At 50.7% G+C, this 17,481-nt stretch overlaps 1 protein-coding gene across 2 annotated transcripts in view; it reads left to right on the top strand.

Annotated features, from left to right (window-relative positions):
- Nucleotides 1–17,481, top strand: part of ASTN2 (astrotactin 2) — a 320,390-nt gene that overhangs the window by 113,429 nt on the left and 189,480 nt on the right. For both annotated transcript variants that reach the window (XM_069031598.1, XM_069031599.1), the window contains exons 6-7: nucleotides 4,287–4,433; nucleotides 16,553–16,720. In XM_069031598.1, the coding sequence (XP_068887699.1) occupies nucleotides 4,287–4,433; nucleotides 16,553–16,720 (315 nt within the window). The remainder of the gene's footprint in view (nucleotides 1–4,286; nucleotides 4,434–16,552; nucleotides 16,721–17,481) is intronic.

The raw sequence follows: 17,481 nt of genomic DNA, 5'->3' as shown, positions 1-17,481 counted from the left end.
TGGTGCTGTCCCCCAGGGTGCTGCTGTCTCCGGGGTGGGCTGGCTGTGCCCAGGGTGCTGCTGTGCCCGGGGTGGGCTGGCTGTCTCCGGGGTGGGCTGGCTGTCTCCGGGGTGGGCTGGCTGTGCCCAGGGTGCTGCTGTGCCCAGGGTGGGCTGGCTGTGCCCGGGGTGGGCTGGCTGTGCCCGGGGTGGGCTGGCTGTGCCCGGGGTGCTGCTGTCCCCGGGATGGGCTGGCTGTGCCCGGGGTGGGCTGGCTGTCTCTGGGGTGGGCTGGCTGTGCCCAGGGTGGGCTGGCTGTGCCCAGGGTGCTGCTGTCCCCGGGATGCTGCTGTCCCCGGGGTGCTGGGCGCTCCACACGCCGCTCAGCACGGCGGGGGTTGCTAAGCACTTGCAGCACTCGCTGTTCTCCCGCTCGCCTTCCCCAGCCCCGTCTTCCCCGGGTGCTGGGAATACATTTCCATATCCGAGTGGCCACGGAACGTTCCGTGTGATGCTATTATCTCCCAGGGGGCGGGGAAGATTGCAAAGCACTTGGCGTTTAACACCCACATATGGTTAACACCACGGGCTGTGTGCTGATAAAGAGGGGGTAATTAAAGTTTATTTTTTTTTATAGACTAATCTCCCAAGCATGTATTTACGAGCCTGATTTAGAAACAGCATATTACCGAGAACACGGGATATTTGTGTTGCTCGTAAATCCATACGTGTTCTGAACACACCTTTTTTTTTTTTCTTCTTCTCCCCGCCTAAATTTAGGGACTACTGCCAATATTAAAAAGAATTGAGCCTGGAGTTTTGTTGGGCTTTTCCCCCCCTCCTTGTCTTTTGGGCAGGCAAAGGAAAGTGTACAAAGCAGTGAGTAATTAAATGCACAAGGAAATGATATTTCAAAGGAGACACGGTGCGTTTGGAGGGGCTGTTTGCTGAGTGTTTCCACCAGTGGCTTTGAATTTATCTTCATCTTGCAGCAGGTGCAAAATCTTTAGGGGAATGTGGTGCTTTGCAAGTGGTTTCTGAGCTGTCTGCACAGACCCACATCCTCACCATGATAATTTGCACTGGGCTTTGAGGAGAGACAAAAAAATCCTGGGTGGGGAAGGTGGTGGTGGCCAGAGTCCTTCTGAGCACAGTGCTGGGCACTCCTCTTGTTTTCCAGTCTAATTAAGCCACCCTTGGATCACTAGCAGGGAGTATCTCAGGTGTGGTTCTGCCCTGAAATGGAGCAGTTTGTCTTTCCTTTCTGCCTCTCTCCTGGGATTTTGTGGGCTGTGGGGAGAGGTTACTTCTCTCTGTTTGGATAGAAGTAATTTATTCTCATTTTTCATCCTGGTGGTGTGCCCAGCCCACTCCTTGGGTGCAGAGGTGAGAATCCCCATGGTCCATGTTTTTCCCTCCAAAACTGCCTGGGTGAGCACTCGGGCATCCACTCACTTTGTTGTAACCACTCAAAACACTACAGAAACTTCTTTGATTAAAAATATAGAGAGGTCATAGTAATGTATGAAACATTTATTAGGGGAGAGAGATCTGGGGAGTGAGTTTGGTCTCAGTCATGCCTGGTCACCATCTTCCTCCTGGGCTTTTTGGACCCCACAAGACCCAAACCAGGGCTTCTGTTGGGTGCTGGGGCTCTCAGCCATCCATAAATGTCTTGTATTCCCCACCCAGCTTCCTCCTCTTGGTAAAGGACATTGACAGCTTCTTTGATGCACCTGGATTTTCAAATATGCTCTTCAAACACTTCCTGAAAGCCTGGAGATGACAAGAAGAGGAGGGAAAGCACAGGCTTAGCCAGGTCAAGCTCTCATGTGTGGCACTGGGTTCATTTGGGGCTGCCTGAGCTACCGAGCTGGGTTTGGATCCCCTCCCTGTGCTGAAGAAGGAAGGGATCAGTTTGTCTCACCTCTGGACCAGGGTTCAGCCCTGGTGAACCTGCTGAGGTGGGTTTGGTTAGCAGGGCCTTGCTGAAAATACATTTGCTTGTGTTTTTAAAGGCTTGGAGTGAAGCTGATTATCTCCAGACAGGTGTTTAAATGCAGCACAGAGTGCTGGAGCATCAGTGGTCTGAAGAGCAGGGAAAGAGATGGAAAACAAAAGCCCTGTCCCTCTCTTTAAATGCTTTTCCAGCAGTCTCCCTTTAAACCTGGCAGCAAACCGGTCGTGAGCAATAAAGAGCTGAGCTGGAAATCCAATTTCTGCTCAAGCAGAAGCCCCCTTGTTTTGGTTCAGTTGGTCAGAACCAAACGTCAGGCGCTTCTAGAGGTCAGTGATTAGCAGTGATGGAAATGAGAGAGTGCAGGAGGGAAGGGAGTTACAGGAGACTTGGAGCAATTGTCCCTTTCCTTGAGCAGCCAAGCTCAGTCTCGTGGAACTGTAAAAGGCTTTTTGCTGTTCCAAGCCCCTGTGCTGCTCTCCCCTGAGTCACGGGGAGAGAAGAAGCCACGTGGACCAATGGGGATGTGAAATCCTAATTCCTCCAGCTCCACTCTGGCTGCAGTTTGGTGAAAGCTGCCATCATACCTGGGATTCAGGCTCTTTGTGAAAAGGGGATAATACTTGTCTCACTCATAAGGGATTTATGATTTAATGTTTGCAAAGCACTTTAAGACTCTGGATTGAAAGGTGATTTATAATGGTGAAATCCAGCGTTGTCTGGTCCATTGTACACTTGATTTCGTCCACTTATCCTGATGGGGGCTTTCTTCCTTGCTTTTTTTTCCCCTTTTTTCTCTTTTTTGCATTCGTGTCATAACTTCAAGCCAAGCAGGGGTTGTGGCAGGCACAATATGCCCAGCAAGAGGAGGATTTTGCCTCCCTTGGAGGTGCTAACTTATGCTGATGATATGAATAAAGATTGGAAAGGAAAAAAGAGGATTGTGAGGTGAGGGGCACAGGGGATTGGCAAAAAATCTGTGAAATAGGAGTGGGAAGGCTGTTTAGATGATCCATGCATAAGGAAAGGAGAAGATGCTTTATTAATCAGTTTACTTGTTCCTGTTGGTCTCAGTGATGGGGGTATTTTCCAGCAGATCAGCCACTTCAGATCCTGGTTGGAGCATCCCCTGTGCAGGCTCCAACCTGGGGATGCTCTGGTGGGGGTTGGTGCCCTGCCTGGCAAGCACAGGTTGCGCTGAGAAGGAGGCACATCATCCCTGCCCCGGCACCAGCACCTCCAGCAGCAGCTTTAGGCAACTTGCAGGGTGTTCAAGTGCTAACTTGGATCCATTTCCCATCCAGTTTTCAAACTGATGCTTTTTAAATCTCAATTTGCTAATGAGGTCTGGGGGGCAGGCAGGGAGAGGCTGCATTGGCTTCCAAAAATCAAGAGATGTCCTCACCTGAATCCTGGGCAGGGCTGTGGTCAGCTCTGCTGGCAGCTGGGTCATCTCAGCCTGCACCAGAATGGGCTGTAGAGCTTCTGGGTTCGTTGCTGGGCTGTGCCCTCTCCTTGTTGTGGACACTCTCCAAGTGGTGCATCCCAAACCCTGGAGGAGGAACCCGCTGCCTTGCGGGGTGTCTGTTGTTATCTCGGAGCAAAGCGGGGTGCTGGCACCAGGTGTTGGGTGAGGGGGCTGGGGGGGATGCAGTGCAGTCAGAGCAGCAGCGGGGCAGCCCCCAGCTCCAGTGGGATCAGTGGTGCCTCAAGGATGCAGGCTCCAGGGCTGCTCCTTGCTTGGGCAGTGGAGACCTGTTGGTGGGGTTGTGGTGGCCTGGGACAGTTCTTGGTCATCTCCATCCGTAGAGGGGGACTCATTTGGACACCTGATATTCCCCGTCTGCATCCAGCAAGAGCAGGCGAGTCTTCTGGGGCAGCCAGGCCTCTCTGGATGACTCTGTGTTGCACAGCTTCACCCCATTCCCTATGACACTTGGGGATGCTGTCCCACCCAGCTGCAGCTGATGGTGATTCAGCCATCCCAACGCTGTCCTGCTCCACAAGGGTTTCACAGGGGGTTGCCAAGCCAACCAGTGTGGACAAGAAGTGATGGTGGTTTCAGCAGGGGAGTATGGCAGGTGTGATGAGTGATTCCAGGGAGGAGAAGTTCCCAGGGAGAGGGTCTGTACAGGGCTTTGAGCAGGTTTTCCCCCTCCTCTAGCAAAATGAAGCCCCGTGCCCAGCAAGCTGTGATGGGAGTCATGGGGTGTGCAGACTCCTGCTGAGCTGCCATCCCTGTTTCCAGCGCCTTCCTTCCCCGTGCTGGGGCTCTCCCGCCTCTGCTGAGAAAGCCCTGGGTGCAGCTTTACCTTTTGGCTACCCACCTGCCCCTCTGTGTGCCTTGCAGGTTCCATGAAGAGCCCCGTGAACAAGACAGCGCTGACCCTGATCGCGGTCAGCTCCTGCGTCCTGGCTGTGGTCTGCGGCTCCCAGCTCTCCTGCCCGCTGACCGTCAAGGTGACGCTCCACGTCCCCGAGCACTTCATCGCTGATGGTAAGAGCCTCCTGCTGCCCCTCTGGGTGTGTTTGGGACATCCCTCTCTTTGGGAATGCTCCAGCTGTGTTTGACTGCGGGGATCTCCCTTTCCAGAAGCACAGCTGCGAGCCTGAGGCCAAAATCTCAATCATGTCAATTAATATTATCGTTGTTGTCATTGGTGCTAATTGTGTCTGATGGATATTTCTGTTCTCCTCCAAGCTTGTCAAGGAGCCCTGGGAGCTGCACAGACAGGCCTCCTGCTGTCCTGCAGCAGCAGAGCTGCTCATCCCAGCCCTTGCAGCAGCACAGAGGGAAATTGCTGGGGTTTGAGCAAAGGCAGAGATGCTTTGAAAAATTAGATGAGTGCTGCTGTCACTATTTATTGCTTTCTCCAACTGGGCTCCTTGCATTTGTTGTGTTTCACTGACCTTTTCTTTATAATGTGCAGTGAGCGTCGAGTGCAAGTTTTCAGTAACATGAGGGCAAATTTCATTTTCTTCCAGCAGACAAGACCCATTACTCAGTCAGTTCCAATTCCTCAGCTCCTGCGCTCGTCTCACTGCTTGGGGCACGCAGAGGGGCACTTCCTCTCTGCCAGAAACATGCTGCATGCAGCCAGTGCATCACCAGCTGCTGGGGTGTCCTGGTGCAGCCAACTCTGGGACAGCCCCTGCTTTGGGAGCTTTGGAGTGGAGGGCAGCTCTTGGGGGATTAATATTTTGGGGAGTGGGAGATGGTTAAAGAGACACAGCGGGATGAGAGCTGCAGGAGGTGGTGGAGAGGGGCTGAAATCATCACCCCATGGCAGAGTCACCAGTGTGTTTGAAGAAGGATTAGCCGTGCTAAGAGTGATCTCTGGGTAGCTGGGCTACCCCAGTGATCACAGCTTGGCCCTTGTAGGAAAGAGGAGGAGAGCATCTACTTTGTGTTTACACATTGGAGGAACTGAACATCGGTGGAGTGGAGACATGAAGGTAACATCAAGGTGTGGATGCCACATCACTGGAAGTGTTCAAGGCTGGTTTGGATGGAGCTCTGAGCAGCCTGGTCTGGTGGAAGGTGTCCCTGCCCGTGGCAGATGGATGGAACAAGAGGTTGTTTAAGGTCCCTTCCAAGCCAAACCATTCTGTGATTTAAGGATTTGAAACAAAGGACTTGTCTACACCTTGACCTGTTTCTAAAAGGCTTTAATGATTGTCCAAGCCACACATGAATGTTTGAAATCTTCACAGCTCATTCCAAGTAGCTGGAGAACAGAAACTCTTGCATTTGGGGCATGAGGGTGCTCCAGTGCTAACTCGTGTCCAATGGGGATGGGCACTGGCCAGTTCAGCACTTGGACTGGGAGTTCACACTGGTTCTGGTACTTGCTGAAGGTCAGCCAGGAAGGCAGTGATGGAGACAGGACCTCGGCATCCTGCTCCCAGCTTGTGGTTCTGGCCCAGGGAAGACAGTGTGTCCTGAGTGAGAAAATAAACAAAATGGAATGAGACTCCATAGAATGAAAGTGAAAAGCTGAGCCTGTGCTTGCCACCAAGAAAGGGGTGGCAATGCAAATTATGCAAATGCAGAGAACACTCGAATGAAAATGACAATGAAATGCCAATAAAACAGATTAATATCCTTGAAACTGGGGGAAATGGGATGATCTCCAGTCCCGACTTAATGACTTTTCTGAAGAGAAAGTGGCAAGAGGACTGGTAACAACGGTTTGGAGAAGAATTAAAATGAGCTTTGTAATGAAACTGTAAAATATAATTACAAACTGTGAAAACTTTTTTAATATTTTTTATGAGAAACAGTCAAATTCTTTCCATAGAAGCAGCCAAGACATTTTGCAGTGGCTATCACTTTCCCTGAAATCCCATCATTTTATGCGATGACAGTCCCTTGCCTGGGAAGAGAAAAAGCTCTTAAAGTTGTCCCTTCTTTCTGCATAACAACAAATCCCAAGGCACCACCCAACAGGCAGCAAAATATTACAAAGCTTTTAAAGACATCACTGAACTGAGCTGGGTTGGGAAATTTCAGTGATACCCAGGAAAAATGTGGCTGGATGTGTTCGCCAAGGCTCGGCACCTGGAGTTTGATGCTGATGGAGAAGAGAGGCCCTGCTTCCCCCTGGAGATCTCCTGTGGGGGATTAAATCGGCCTTCTACAGGGTGCTGAGGAGGGTTGGCATGAGCATCCCTGTGGCATCGAGGTGACAACAGAGATGATGTGTTTGGCCTGGCAGAGTCTGGGAGCTTTGATCAGTCTTGAAGCAGCTTCTGGTGTGGCACCCGACGGTGGCACCGTGTCTCGCGAGTGTCGCCGTGCGCTGAAATCGTCTGGTTGCTGAAGCTGTTCCTTTGGTGTTGCGCAGGAGGATAAGGCAGGCTCTGCGAGAAGGCAGGGACGGTGCATTCACGGGAGATGTTCCCATGCGAGGGAGCGGTGCCCTCTTGTTCCCTTTTGAAATGTGGGATTTCAATAGGCGTCAGGAGCCAAGGAGAATCTGAAAGCGGAGCTGCTACCGGCACCTCTGCAGGAGAAGCCAAACAAAGGCAGAGGCTGAAAGAAATCCCTCTCCTAGACGATGAGAACTCGGCTTTGAAGGAAACTTTAAATAGATGCCAGCCAGTTCTGGCGTGCCAGCAGCCAGAGCCAAGAAAAGAAAGAGGGGGGGGGAACCTCCCCAAATGTCTCCAGCCTTGGAGAAGAGCAGCTTTCCCTGCTGCAGCAAGAATGGCGTTAGAGAAAGCAGCTCCAGAGCCTGCTGGAGTGGCAGGGTGGGAAAGGGGAGGGGAAGGACTGGGACCAGAAGCCAACTGGCAGCCAGGCTCGGAGGATATATTCCAAGCAGCAGTTCTGTAATAACCAGCCTGTCTCTGTTGCCCTTATTTCTCCCTCGGTTTGTTTTCTTCCTTTTGTTCATTTGATGGGGTCCCCCTGCCTCGCTCCCCGCTGGGCAGTTATTGCCTGGTTTGTACAGCTGCTGTGCCTTCACTTCTTGGAGCAGCTGGATCAAGGAGAGCCTGGCAGAAGCTGCCATGGTTGGCAGGGAGGGCTAGGACCTCCTGCTTCCCAGAAATGGGTTGGTGCCTCTAAATCCTCCCTTCGAGTGCAGTGGTTGGAGCATCCTCTCCTCCCTTCTGCTGCTCCAGGGCTTTGTGTTTCGAGGCAGCCCCTGCCTGTGCTGAGCAGAAGGAATTGTTCTGATTTCAGAGGTGGCTCAGATTTATGGAAAGAACTGTAGTGGCTTTTATGAGGATATGGAAATGCAAGGCATTATTTAGAGGACCCTTTAGCCGTGTCAAAGGGGGGAAGGAAGGAAAGAGAACCCCTCCATCTGAGTAATAAAACCTCTCATGAATATGTGAGCCACTCAGCTCTACATTCAATAGTTGTTTTTTGGTTTTGTTTTTTTTTTTCTTGTAAGTAGTAATTCAAAAAGTAGAGCTGGAGCAATGGGAATGGCTTGCAGGGAAGGCAGGACTGGAGAAAGATACTCCGGAGGGCTCAGCCTGGAGTGCCTCCTTGCTGCACAACAGTATGAAATATAGTATCAATTAAAGCTTCCCATTTTTACAGCCTGTGAGAGGTTATATATGGTGTGGGTGGATGTTTGTACTTTAGTGGGAGAGGTGGGTGAGATCTTCCAGCGGTGCAGAGGGAAGCAAGAGCTGTGTTTAGCGAGGGGCTTGTAGGGCTTTGTTTTATAAGTGGAAATAAAGCAAAGGGCATAAAGCAGGTTTCTGTCAAATCCCTGGGCACTTACAGCCTTCTTCCCTCCTCTTCTGAGATGTGTGCCTGGGGAGATGTGGTGATCCCTCTTCACCTCGCTGGGCTGTGGGATGGGTGTGCAGAGTGGTGCACAGAGCTTGGTGTGGGCAGGGAGGGTCCTCACTGTGGGGTCAGAGCTCAGTGTGGGCAGGGAGGGTCCTGACTGTGGGGTCTGAGCTCAGTGTGGGCAGGCAGGGTCCTCACTGTGGGGTTGGAGCTCAGTGTGGGCAGGGAGGGTCCTGACTGTGGGGTCTGAGCTCAGTGTGGGCAGGCAGGGTCCTGACTGTGGGGTTGGAGCTCAGTGTGGGCAGGGAGGGTCCTGACTGTGGGGTCTGAGCTCAGTCTGGGCAGGCAGGGTCCTTACTATGGGGTTGGAGCTCAGTGTGGGCAGGGAGGGTCCTCACTGTGGGGTCAGAGCTCAGTGTGGGCAGGGAGGGTCCTCACTGTGGGGTTGGAGGGTCCTTACTATGGGGTTGGAGCTCAGTGTGGGCAGGGAGGGTCCTCACTGTGGGGTTGGAGCTCAGTGTGGGCAGGCAGGGTCCTTACTATGGGGTTGGAGCTCAGTGTGGGCAGGGAGGGTCCTCACTGTGGGGTCAGAGCTCAGTGTGGGCAGGGAGGGTCCTCACTGTGGGGTTGGAGGGTCCTCACTGTGGGGTCAGAGCTCAGTGTGGGCAGGGAGGGTCCTCACTGTGGGGTTGGAGCTCAGTGTGGGCAGGCAGGGTCCTTACTATGGGGTCAGAGCTCAGTGTGGGCAGGCAGGGTCCTGACTGTGGGGTCAGAGCTTGGCATGGACAGTGTCCCCACCCTGACGAGCTGCCCGTGTGATGGCTCTGTCCCTGCTGCAAGTGTGGGTGAACTCTCCCAGGATGAACACTGCCCTGAGAGCAAGCCCAGGTTCCCCCTTGCAAAGCCAAGAGACCGTCAGAAGTGGAATTTCCACTCGAGACCGTGTTTTGGGTTGGAGCATCTGACAAGACAGCAGAGGTGGAGGGAGCTTCTTTTTTGTTTATTCTTTTAATCTCCGTGCATCTGCGCCTGCCTGCCTGAACGATGCTGAGCTGTCCTTGCCACGCAGCTGATCAGTAATTGTTTCATCTGCAGATTATTTCCTACCTTCCCCCACCACAGTTTCCTCCAAGATGCCAGTGAATTGGATGCTGTGATTAGCAGCCTGTGTTAATTTTCCCTGAAGATTGCTCTGCAGACTGCAATTGTTGGGACTCGCAACAACTTCTCATTTTGGTTTTAATTAAATGTGTTGCTTTAAATTGTTTGTTTTTGACATTTCCTGCTCAATCTTCTGCAGCTCTCGGAGGTGACCAGGGCACTCAGGATGTGCTGCACACGTGGCCACACAGAGATGAGCCACAGGAGGTGGGGACTGGCTGTGTCCCCATCCTGTTTGGCAGCAAGGAGGAGCTGGAGACACTCTCTGATTTACAGGTGAAGCTCCCCAGGTTTGTACCAGAAGGATGGAGAAAGAGATCTGATCTCAAAGCGATCTCTGGTCAGACTGGATGGAGCTCGGTGTCCCTGCCCACAGGACAGGGGTGGAACAAGATGATCTTTAAGGTCCCTTCCAACCCAAAGCATTCTGTGATTCTGTGATCTTTCCAGGCTTTCAAAAAGATTCTGCCATTGGTGTCCCCCGTGTTCTCCAGCTGTTCCCAGATCCACAAGTCCTCCCTGAAATCAGCAGAAGGAATTGGTTTAAAGTAAGTTTTTTCTTGTGTGTGACCCTCCCAGGGTTTTTGCAGTATGGAGACCTGGGTCAGGGCTTTGACAGAAGCAACACTTTCCTGTTGCAGACTCGGTGTCACGTCTGGCTGCCCCAGGCCCCGTGCGTTTCATGTAAGGTGGCCGTGTTTGGGGGCAGCTTTACAAATTGCATTTTATTTCAGCACCTCGTAATCACCAGGGTCACCTCCGTGCCTGTGTTACAGCTCACTCCCGCTCCCGTGTCTGCCTGCCTGGCAAGAAAATGTGAGCAAATGGCTGCAGTGTAACCAGACATGAACTCTAAATATTAACATCAATTTATGAACTGTATCAGCGTGGATCAAAGGGATTCCAAGACGGTTTTACGGCGTGAACGCTCGTTGCATGAAGAACTAATAAGATTCTGGAGGCTGAAGTACATCATGTTTTTATCGTGGCTTTGACAGGCTTGTGAACCTGCTCAGCGGCTGCCCGGCTCCCCAGCCCCGTGCCTGCCAGAGGCATTCCCAGCTTCTGGGGTAGCTCCATTTGCAAGGGAAGCCAAATACTTCTTCCTTCTCCTTTGCAGGATTCACTGGAGCAGAGCCAGCGGGATTGGTGTTGGCGTTTGGATGGTGTCGGCAGTAGCTGCCTCAGAGCCGGGAGCATCCTGAGAGAGGCAGGGGGTGCCCAGCCCCGTGGGGAGGGGGCATCTCCTGGCACCTGCTGAGCTTTACCAACACCCCTTACCCTCTGATTTGGGAGGGATGGCACGGCTTTGGCCTGCTAACCTGCTCTCCGTCCCGTGGATGGAGAGATGCAAACATTGACTTCTGCATTCATACAACAAGCTTATCATAGCTCCTCTGTGCTTTGTGATGTGATTAGATTTAGGCTGGATTTCCCTGAACCCTTTTCTGATATCTGGAGAGCATCACTGCTAAAGAGCCCCGGGCTGCAGCGTGGGAGTTGGGAGATACGGAGCATTAAGGAGAAGCACTTTTTTTTTTCAGGAGTCGCATTTCTGTCTCAGCCACTGCTGGCCCAGATGCCTTCTGAGAACAGAGATGTGTTCTTACCAACAGCTCCACAACTACATTGTCTGATGTTGCCATGAGAGATCTCGTTGCAGCATGAGCTTGACCACAAGGCAGGGTGGGCAGATTCCTTCTTGCTTAAGTTCAGGAAAAGTTGGCTGAGCCATCACCTGCCTTACAAAGTGAAGTATGTGTGTTGTTTGTCGGAAGCTCAGCCCTGGAGAAATCAAGACTGACTGACAAGAAAACCCAAACAAAGAGTCTGGCAGAATGATCAAGAAAGTGCAATTTAACACTTTAACCCTGCTCCTCCCGCAGGAGAGGTGGTTCCAGTGTGAGCTGTAATTACACATAGGCTTGTATCACTAAGTGACTTCTGCTTTGCCTGGGTGGGAAAGCTCTGGCAGGATTGGTGGTGTTTCGAGGGGATGGGGGTCTGCAGGTTTGATCATTGTTGGGTTGGGGATGTGAGAGCCCATGGGTGCAGTTCATGTGCTGAAAATACACCCTGGGGTCAAGCCCTGTGAGGTAAAAACTGTGTGTCCTTCAGCTGGGGGAGGACTGAGTGAAAGATGTGTTTATAGGCTTGGGCTATTTTCAAATCTGTCTAACTTAACTTTCTGTTTAAGCATTTCACCTTGTTCAAAGAGAGAAATAATTGAAAAAAAAAAGTAAAGAGGGTTGGCTTGGATTTTAACCTGGTGGGATGCTATCCCTGGATTCAAACTAGACTATAGAACTTAGAGTTTGACTTAAAACTATTTAAATTATTCCCAAATCACCTGGTTTTGTGCTGAGCATGAGGGGGTGGTAAAGCTGAGCACTGTGTTAGTCTGTGGGTGCAGTCCTGCCCCAAGCCCCATTTCCTTGCTCAGGTCAGTACACGTGTGTCCTGGGCATCCAAAGCCTGTCCGGTTCTTCAGCATTTTCTGGGAGAAATTTCAGAGGCAGAAATTTTTGTGCCCTGGGACTGGGGCAGGAGATGGAGAGTTGATCAAGGGGAAGAGCTGATAGGGGAGGAGTTGTCTCTTTGGGCAATGTTCTTTCAAGTTTAACAAGGGTAAGAAAAGGGTCTCTAAAGAAATCAAATAGGGTTATTCTTTGTACCTATAGAATGAAGCAAGAGGGATCATCTTTCCTCTAGTGTTTATAAAAAATATCTCTAACAGGATTAGAGCTGTGTGGTAGTATAGGGCTGGATACATTAATAGCAACCTGTAGTATGACCTCCCATTGCTTCCCAACACAAAATGCTAATTTTAGATGAAAAGGAATTTTGTTGGCCAAGAAACACTGAATGGACCAAAGATGACAAAGAGAGCAGAGGGAGGGAGAAATAGATGTTCTTCAAAAAAAATTATGTTTTGATCTTTTCTCTTGAAAAGAAGGAGAAAGGAAAAGCCAAACCCTTTTGGCTGCCTTTTGGGTGCTTTGTTCTTTTCCCTTGTTAGATATCTCTTCTGAGCTGTTTTATCCTGTTGTGTTCTTGAAAATGATTTTTGAAATGTCAAAACTTCAAGCCTCTTTTGTCAGGGCTTAAGCAATTGCACTGAACTTTGAAGGAGACCCCAGCATGAGAGACATGAACTTCTGACGCTGCCTTAACTCATCCAGCTTTGATCAGTGCTGGGGAAGGAACGGGGGAGCGGAAAACACACGCACAGAGAAACCCAAACAAATCAATCCCCTGAGGGGCTGCTGGCCCTCATGGAGCTGGGAGAGAGTTGTAGCTGTGTCCTGGTGTTCTCCAAGCTGCTCCATGGCATTGGCTGGCTTGTAAAGCCAGCAGCATTTGAGGGATATGTCCTGCTACGGGGTTCTGGGAGGTGGTGCTGGGTGGATTTGTTGCTGTGTTCTCTTGATGGTTGCTTTACCCTGAGACCTAAATGGCTCTGTTCAAGGGGAATTTCAGCAAACTTCTGAATGGGAAGCTCCAAATTTGTATCTAGGAGGACACCTGGGAGGTTGGCAGCAGAGGACAGCAGGATGGACAGTCCCTCCAGGTGTCTTCAGAGTGTCTGTGCTGGGACTGCTCTGGGGACTGCAGGCAGCAGCTGAAGGTGTGCTTCAAACTGGGCGTGGGGGTGATTTAGTAGGGTCTGAGGTCCTCGAGGAAGGTTTTAGGAGGGTGGTTTGTAGTGGGTTCTACCCCCCTCAAGTCCCCCATCACTCCCCTTCCCTCTATCCAGAGACTGTGTGTTGGGGAAAACAAACCCAGTTGTTGTTCCCAACAAGCTGAAGGTGTTTGAAACAGCTCTTGCTTAGAAGATGTTTGTTGTCGGTAGTTTCTGAAAGGATTTGTTCCTCAACCTGCCCTTTCTGAACTTTTCAAGGTGGTTTTGATATGTACACGATGGTGACTTTTGAAAACTGTTTTCTACACGTGGATTCTTGGAAAGTGAAGAGAAAAATTTTGTGAAAAGGCTTTGAAATCATCACAGTTTTAGCTTTCAAAATATTTGTAGGATGCCTTTTCCTGTTTATTTCCCAGGCACGCTATAAAGGGATCGAGATTGGGGCGTTTGTTTGTGTTTTCAGTGGGAGTGAAGGTGATGAGGGCGTCTGTGAACGTCTCTCAAAATCTTGCCACGCACTCAGCTTCGGATATGGGAGAAGTTTCCTTGCTGGAAGTTGTCCCCTCCTCCTCTGGGGAAGGGAAGGGGAAGGGGAAGGGGAAGGGGAAGGGGCAGGGGAAGGGGCAGGGAAGGGAAGGGAAGGGAAGGGAAGGGAAGGGAAGGGAAGGGAAGGGAAGGGAAGGGAAGGGAAGGGAAGGGAAGGGAAGAGAAGGGAAGGGAAGGGAAGAGAAGGGAAGGGAGGAAGGAAGGACAGACCTTTAATTTCCCAAGGTGTGGGTTTGTTTCAGACTGAGGTAGAAAAATCTCTATTTTACACTGAGCCTGAATTCAGGACTTTTGGATTCAAATGTTTTCACTTGTGCTTTTCAAACAAACAAACGCACAAAACCCCTGAAAAACCTGATAATGAGGATGATTTCTCAATCAGGCTTACTAAAGTCAAAATAAGTAATTAATCTTCAAAATACCTGGAGCTTGGGAAGGGGTTGGAGCACAAGTCTGATGAGGAGCAGCTGAGGGAGCTGGAGAAAAAGGGGCTCAGGGGGAACCGTCTCACTCTCTACAACTCCCTGACAGGAGGGTGGAACCAGCTGGGGTTTGGCCTCTTCTCCCAAGTAACAAGCAATAGGAGAGGAGGAAATGGCTTCAAGTTCCACCAGGGGAGGTTTTGGTTGGATATAAAGAAAAGTTTCTTCGCAGGAAGGATTGTCCAGCCCTGGCACAGCGTCCCAGGGCAGTGATGGAGTCCCCATCGCTGGAGGGATTTAAAAGGCACTTGTGGATGTGGCACTTGGGGACATGGTCTGGTTGCCTTGGCAGTGCTGGGGGAACGGTTGGATTTGATGATCTGAGAGGTCTTTTCCAACCTAAATAATTCTGTGGTGGGGAGCTCCAGAAGTCCCCCCTCCATCACCCACCTGACCACAGGCTCTTCCCCTCTGTGCAGCAGCTCCTGGGCCAAGATGCTCTGCCAGCTCCAGCCACCTTCACCTTTCTGAATGCTAATGATGCGTCTGGTTCGTGTCGGGTTTGCTGCTGTTACTTGCAGGCTGTATTTTAACCAGAAGTGGGGTTCATTAAGGAGGGATTTAATCAAGAGCTGCTGGTTTCGCTCTTCTGTCCTTGGGTGCAGAGGGAGTTGTCTGTAGCCGAGTCTCAAAACAACTTTACGTGCTTCCCAAGCCTTGCTCTTTATTAGGGAGCTGCGGAAATCTGGAGGAAAACAAAATTGACAGGTTACTACAGAGACACCTACATGTAAATAGTAAACACTCCCAAAGGGTTCACGATGCATTTCTGCTTGGTAAAAAGAAACCAGCAATTGTTGTTATTGGTGTGTAAGGCTATCTTTAAAAATTCATTGAGAAGAATAATTAGAGATAAAACCACATGGCTCTAAGAAACTTCTTTGTGCTCAGTGTTTCTCTGCTTTCCAGTGGTGCTGGGGGGCTTTACCCAGTGATTTACTGCTGCCTCGTGTCTGATTGAGATGTATCCTGCAGCCTTGGCAGGGCAGCTCCTGCCTTGCTGTTTCTCCAGAGCTGCTGGATCCTGATGTCTAATTCTCATTTGCTTGAGCAGTCAGAAGCTTGGCAGCCTCCATTGGCTTTGAGTGTAGAGATGCGCCTGTGAATATGTTTATGGTATGTAAACACTCTGCAACAAAGACTTGTGTTTATGGGAAATTTGGGCTTGGATTTGGATGGTGCTGAGATCTTGGGATGCCTGAAAATGAGGTCACTCACTGGGATGCTTGACTTGAGGCTCTGCTTGTTTTATCCTTTGCATGGATAACGTGGTGCAGGATGAGGGTGAGAAGGGCTCCCTTTTGCTAAGCATCAGGGATCCTCTTCAAAAGGAGATCCAGAGTTTGTATTCAGGCAGGTTCATGTGGGGCGGCTGCTGCTGCAGGTTTATTGGCTTGCTTTTTTTATCTCTTGGCTTTCATCAAAGTAGTTGGTGCTTAAAGCAATGATGTCCTAGTCCTTTACTAAGGGTCATAAGCCTCAGAGTTTCATGATGATAGGCCCTGGATCTATAGACTTGCTATCCCTGGGTAATCTCTGAGAAGGATTTCAATCTTCAGACAGTGGTTGCAAATTTTGCCCCCGTTGCAATTCCTCAGACTTAGTGGAAAAGTGGCTGTGGGTTCCTGGGCTACCTGGCAGTTCCCCTTGCCCACTCCTCCTTGCAGGTTTCTTCTCCCCTCTTTCTGAGGCTTTTACCTTGGTAAGTTTTGCAAAACACCACTTAATGGCAGAGGTTTTTTGGCTCCCCTCTGATCTGTGCAGCACTGTTATGGAGGCAGTCTTATAATCAATGTAATTGAAGATCAGAGTTAATGAGGACCTCTGTGCCTGCAAAATCCCCCAAGCAATGCTGGGCCTCAGATGTTAGATAAGGAAATGATTGGGCTGAACTGAAAATCTATTTGGCTAATTAGATGATGCATATTCCCAGATGCCAGTGGGGAAAAATACATTTTGCAAAATAAAGAAGCGTAAGATTTTGTAAGAAAATATTTTTGGCAGGAATTCACTTCTAACTCAGAGGAGGGAGAGAGTGGGGGAGTGTCTGATACAAGACAACTCATACAGGAAGTTGTGTGTTGGGCCAGTTCACTCAGCTTCAGCTAAAGGGGTGAAGTGGGAACGGCCTCTGCTGCCACTGCCCATCCGTGCCCTGAGCTCCAGGTGCCTCCTGGACAACACCTCCACGAGCTGGGGCCGTGATGCTCTGATTACAGATCAGAATAATTACAGTGGTCCACGTTTCTGTAGAGACCTGGGAATCCAACCCCAGTAGTGTAAGGGCAGGGAAGTGTCTGGGCAGAGGAGCAGGTGGACCATTTGCTGGAGCAGGTTCCTCTGGAGAGGAACGGTCAAATGAAGTTCTTTGGGACCAGCTGTCAGTGAACTCGTTATTATTTTGCAGATATTGTCATCACAGCAGCTCCTGAAGAGTGCAGTGCTCTGATGTTGGGCCAAAATGCACGTTTGGTGTTTTTCTTTTAGATTTCCATGCTCACCTAACCCGCTTTTTTCCCCACTTCCCCCAGGCAGCAGCTTCGTTGTGAGCGAGGGGAGCTACTTGGACATCTCTGACTGGCTTAACCCAGCCAAGCTGTCCCTGTACTACCAGATCAATGCCACGTCCCCCTGGGTGAGAGACCTCTGTGGACAGAGGACTACCGACGCCTGTGAGCAGCTGTGTGACCAAGACACAGGTAAGGGAGGCCAGGGGAGAATGCAGACCCTGGAAAGGTCAGAGATGTGGGGGAGAAGGTTTGTCAGTGGGTATTTTGATGCCCTCTTGGCTCATCTCTGCTCTAGCCTGGTGGCAGGCATGGGGGACTGAGAGGTACTGGCAGGGTCACACAGTGGTGACTCCCATCAGCAGCTGTAAAGAAGATGGGCACAAGATGGGGATTTGAAATGGTGGATCTACCAGTTCTTAGGTGTGGCAGCTGCAGGCACATGGAGTTGATCTGCTTCTAAGCTGAGTTGTTTTGCTGTCCAGTATGGAAAACCTACTCGTGAGTTTACCCCATCTCCCCCCCTTTTCTGTTCTGGCCATTCCACTGCAGAGCACCACGATTCCCATTAGTGCTCCTGCCTGGTGGTTATCTACATTGGATCTGTCCCCCCAGCCCTTCCTGGTGGAGTTGTGAACTCTGCCATCCTTCCTCATCTCTAAATGAGCGTTCTGCTGAATGTGTTCTGCTTGTGTGCAGCAACCGCCCTTGTGGAGCAGCAGCCAGCCCTGCTGGGACTCAGGTGTGGGGCTGGGCAAAGGAGAAGTGTCACCTTCCCTTCTGTCTTTCCTGCATGACACATGGAAGTCCTGGAGTCTGCTGTGAGGCAAGAACAGAGAACACAGCAAATAGGGTGACAGGACCTGCCATAGGAGGGTGGCCTGGGGACTGTGCTGGGTTTTTGTGCTAGGGTGTGCTGTGCCTCACAGTTGCTCACCAGCCTTGGTGCCTTC

The sequence above is a fragment of the Aphelocoma coerulescens genome, chromosome 17 (assembly GCF_041296385.1).
Source record: "Aphelocoma coerulescens isolate FSJ_1873_10779 chromosome 17, UR_Acoe_1.0, whole genome shotgun sequence".
Taxonomy (NCBI): domain Eukaryota; kingdom Metazoa; phylum Chordata; class Aves; order Passeriformes; family Corvidae; genus Aphelocoma; species Aphelocoma coerulescens.
Note: the sequence above shows the minus strand (reverse complement) of the source record. Positions and strands in the feature narration are given on the sequence as shown.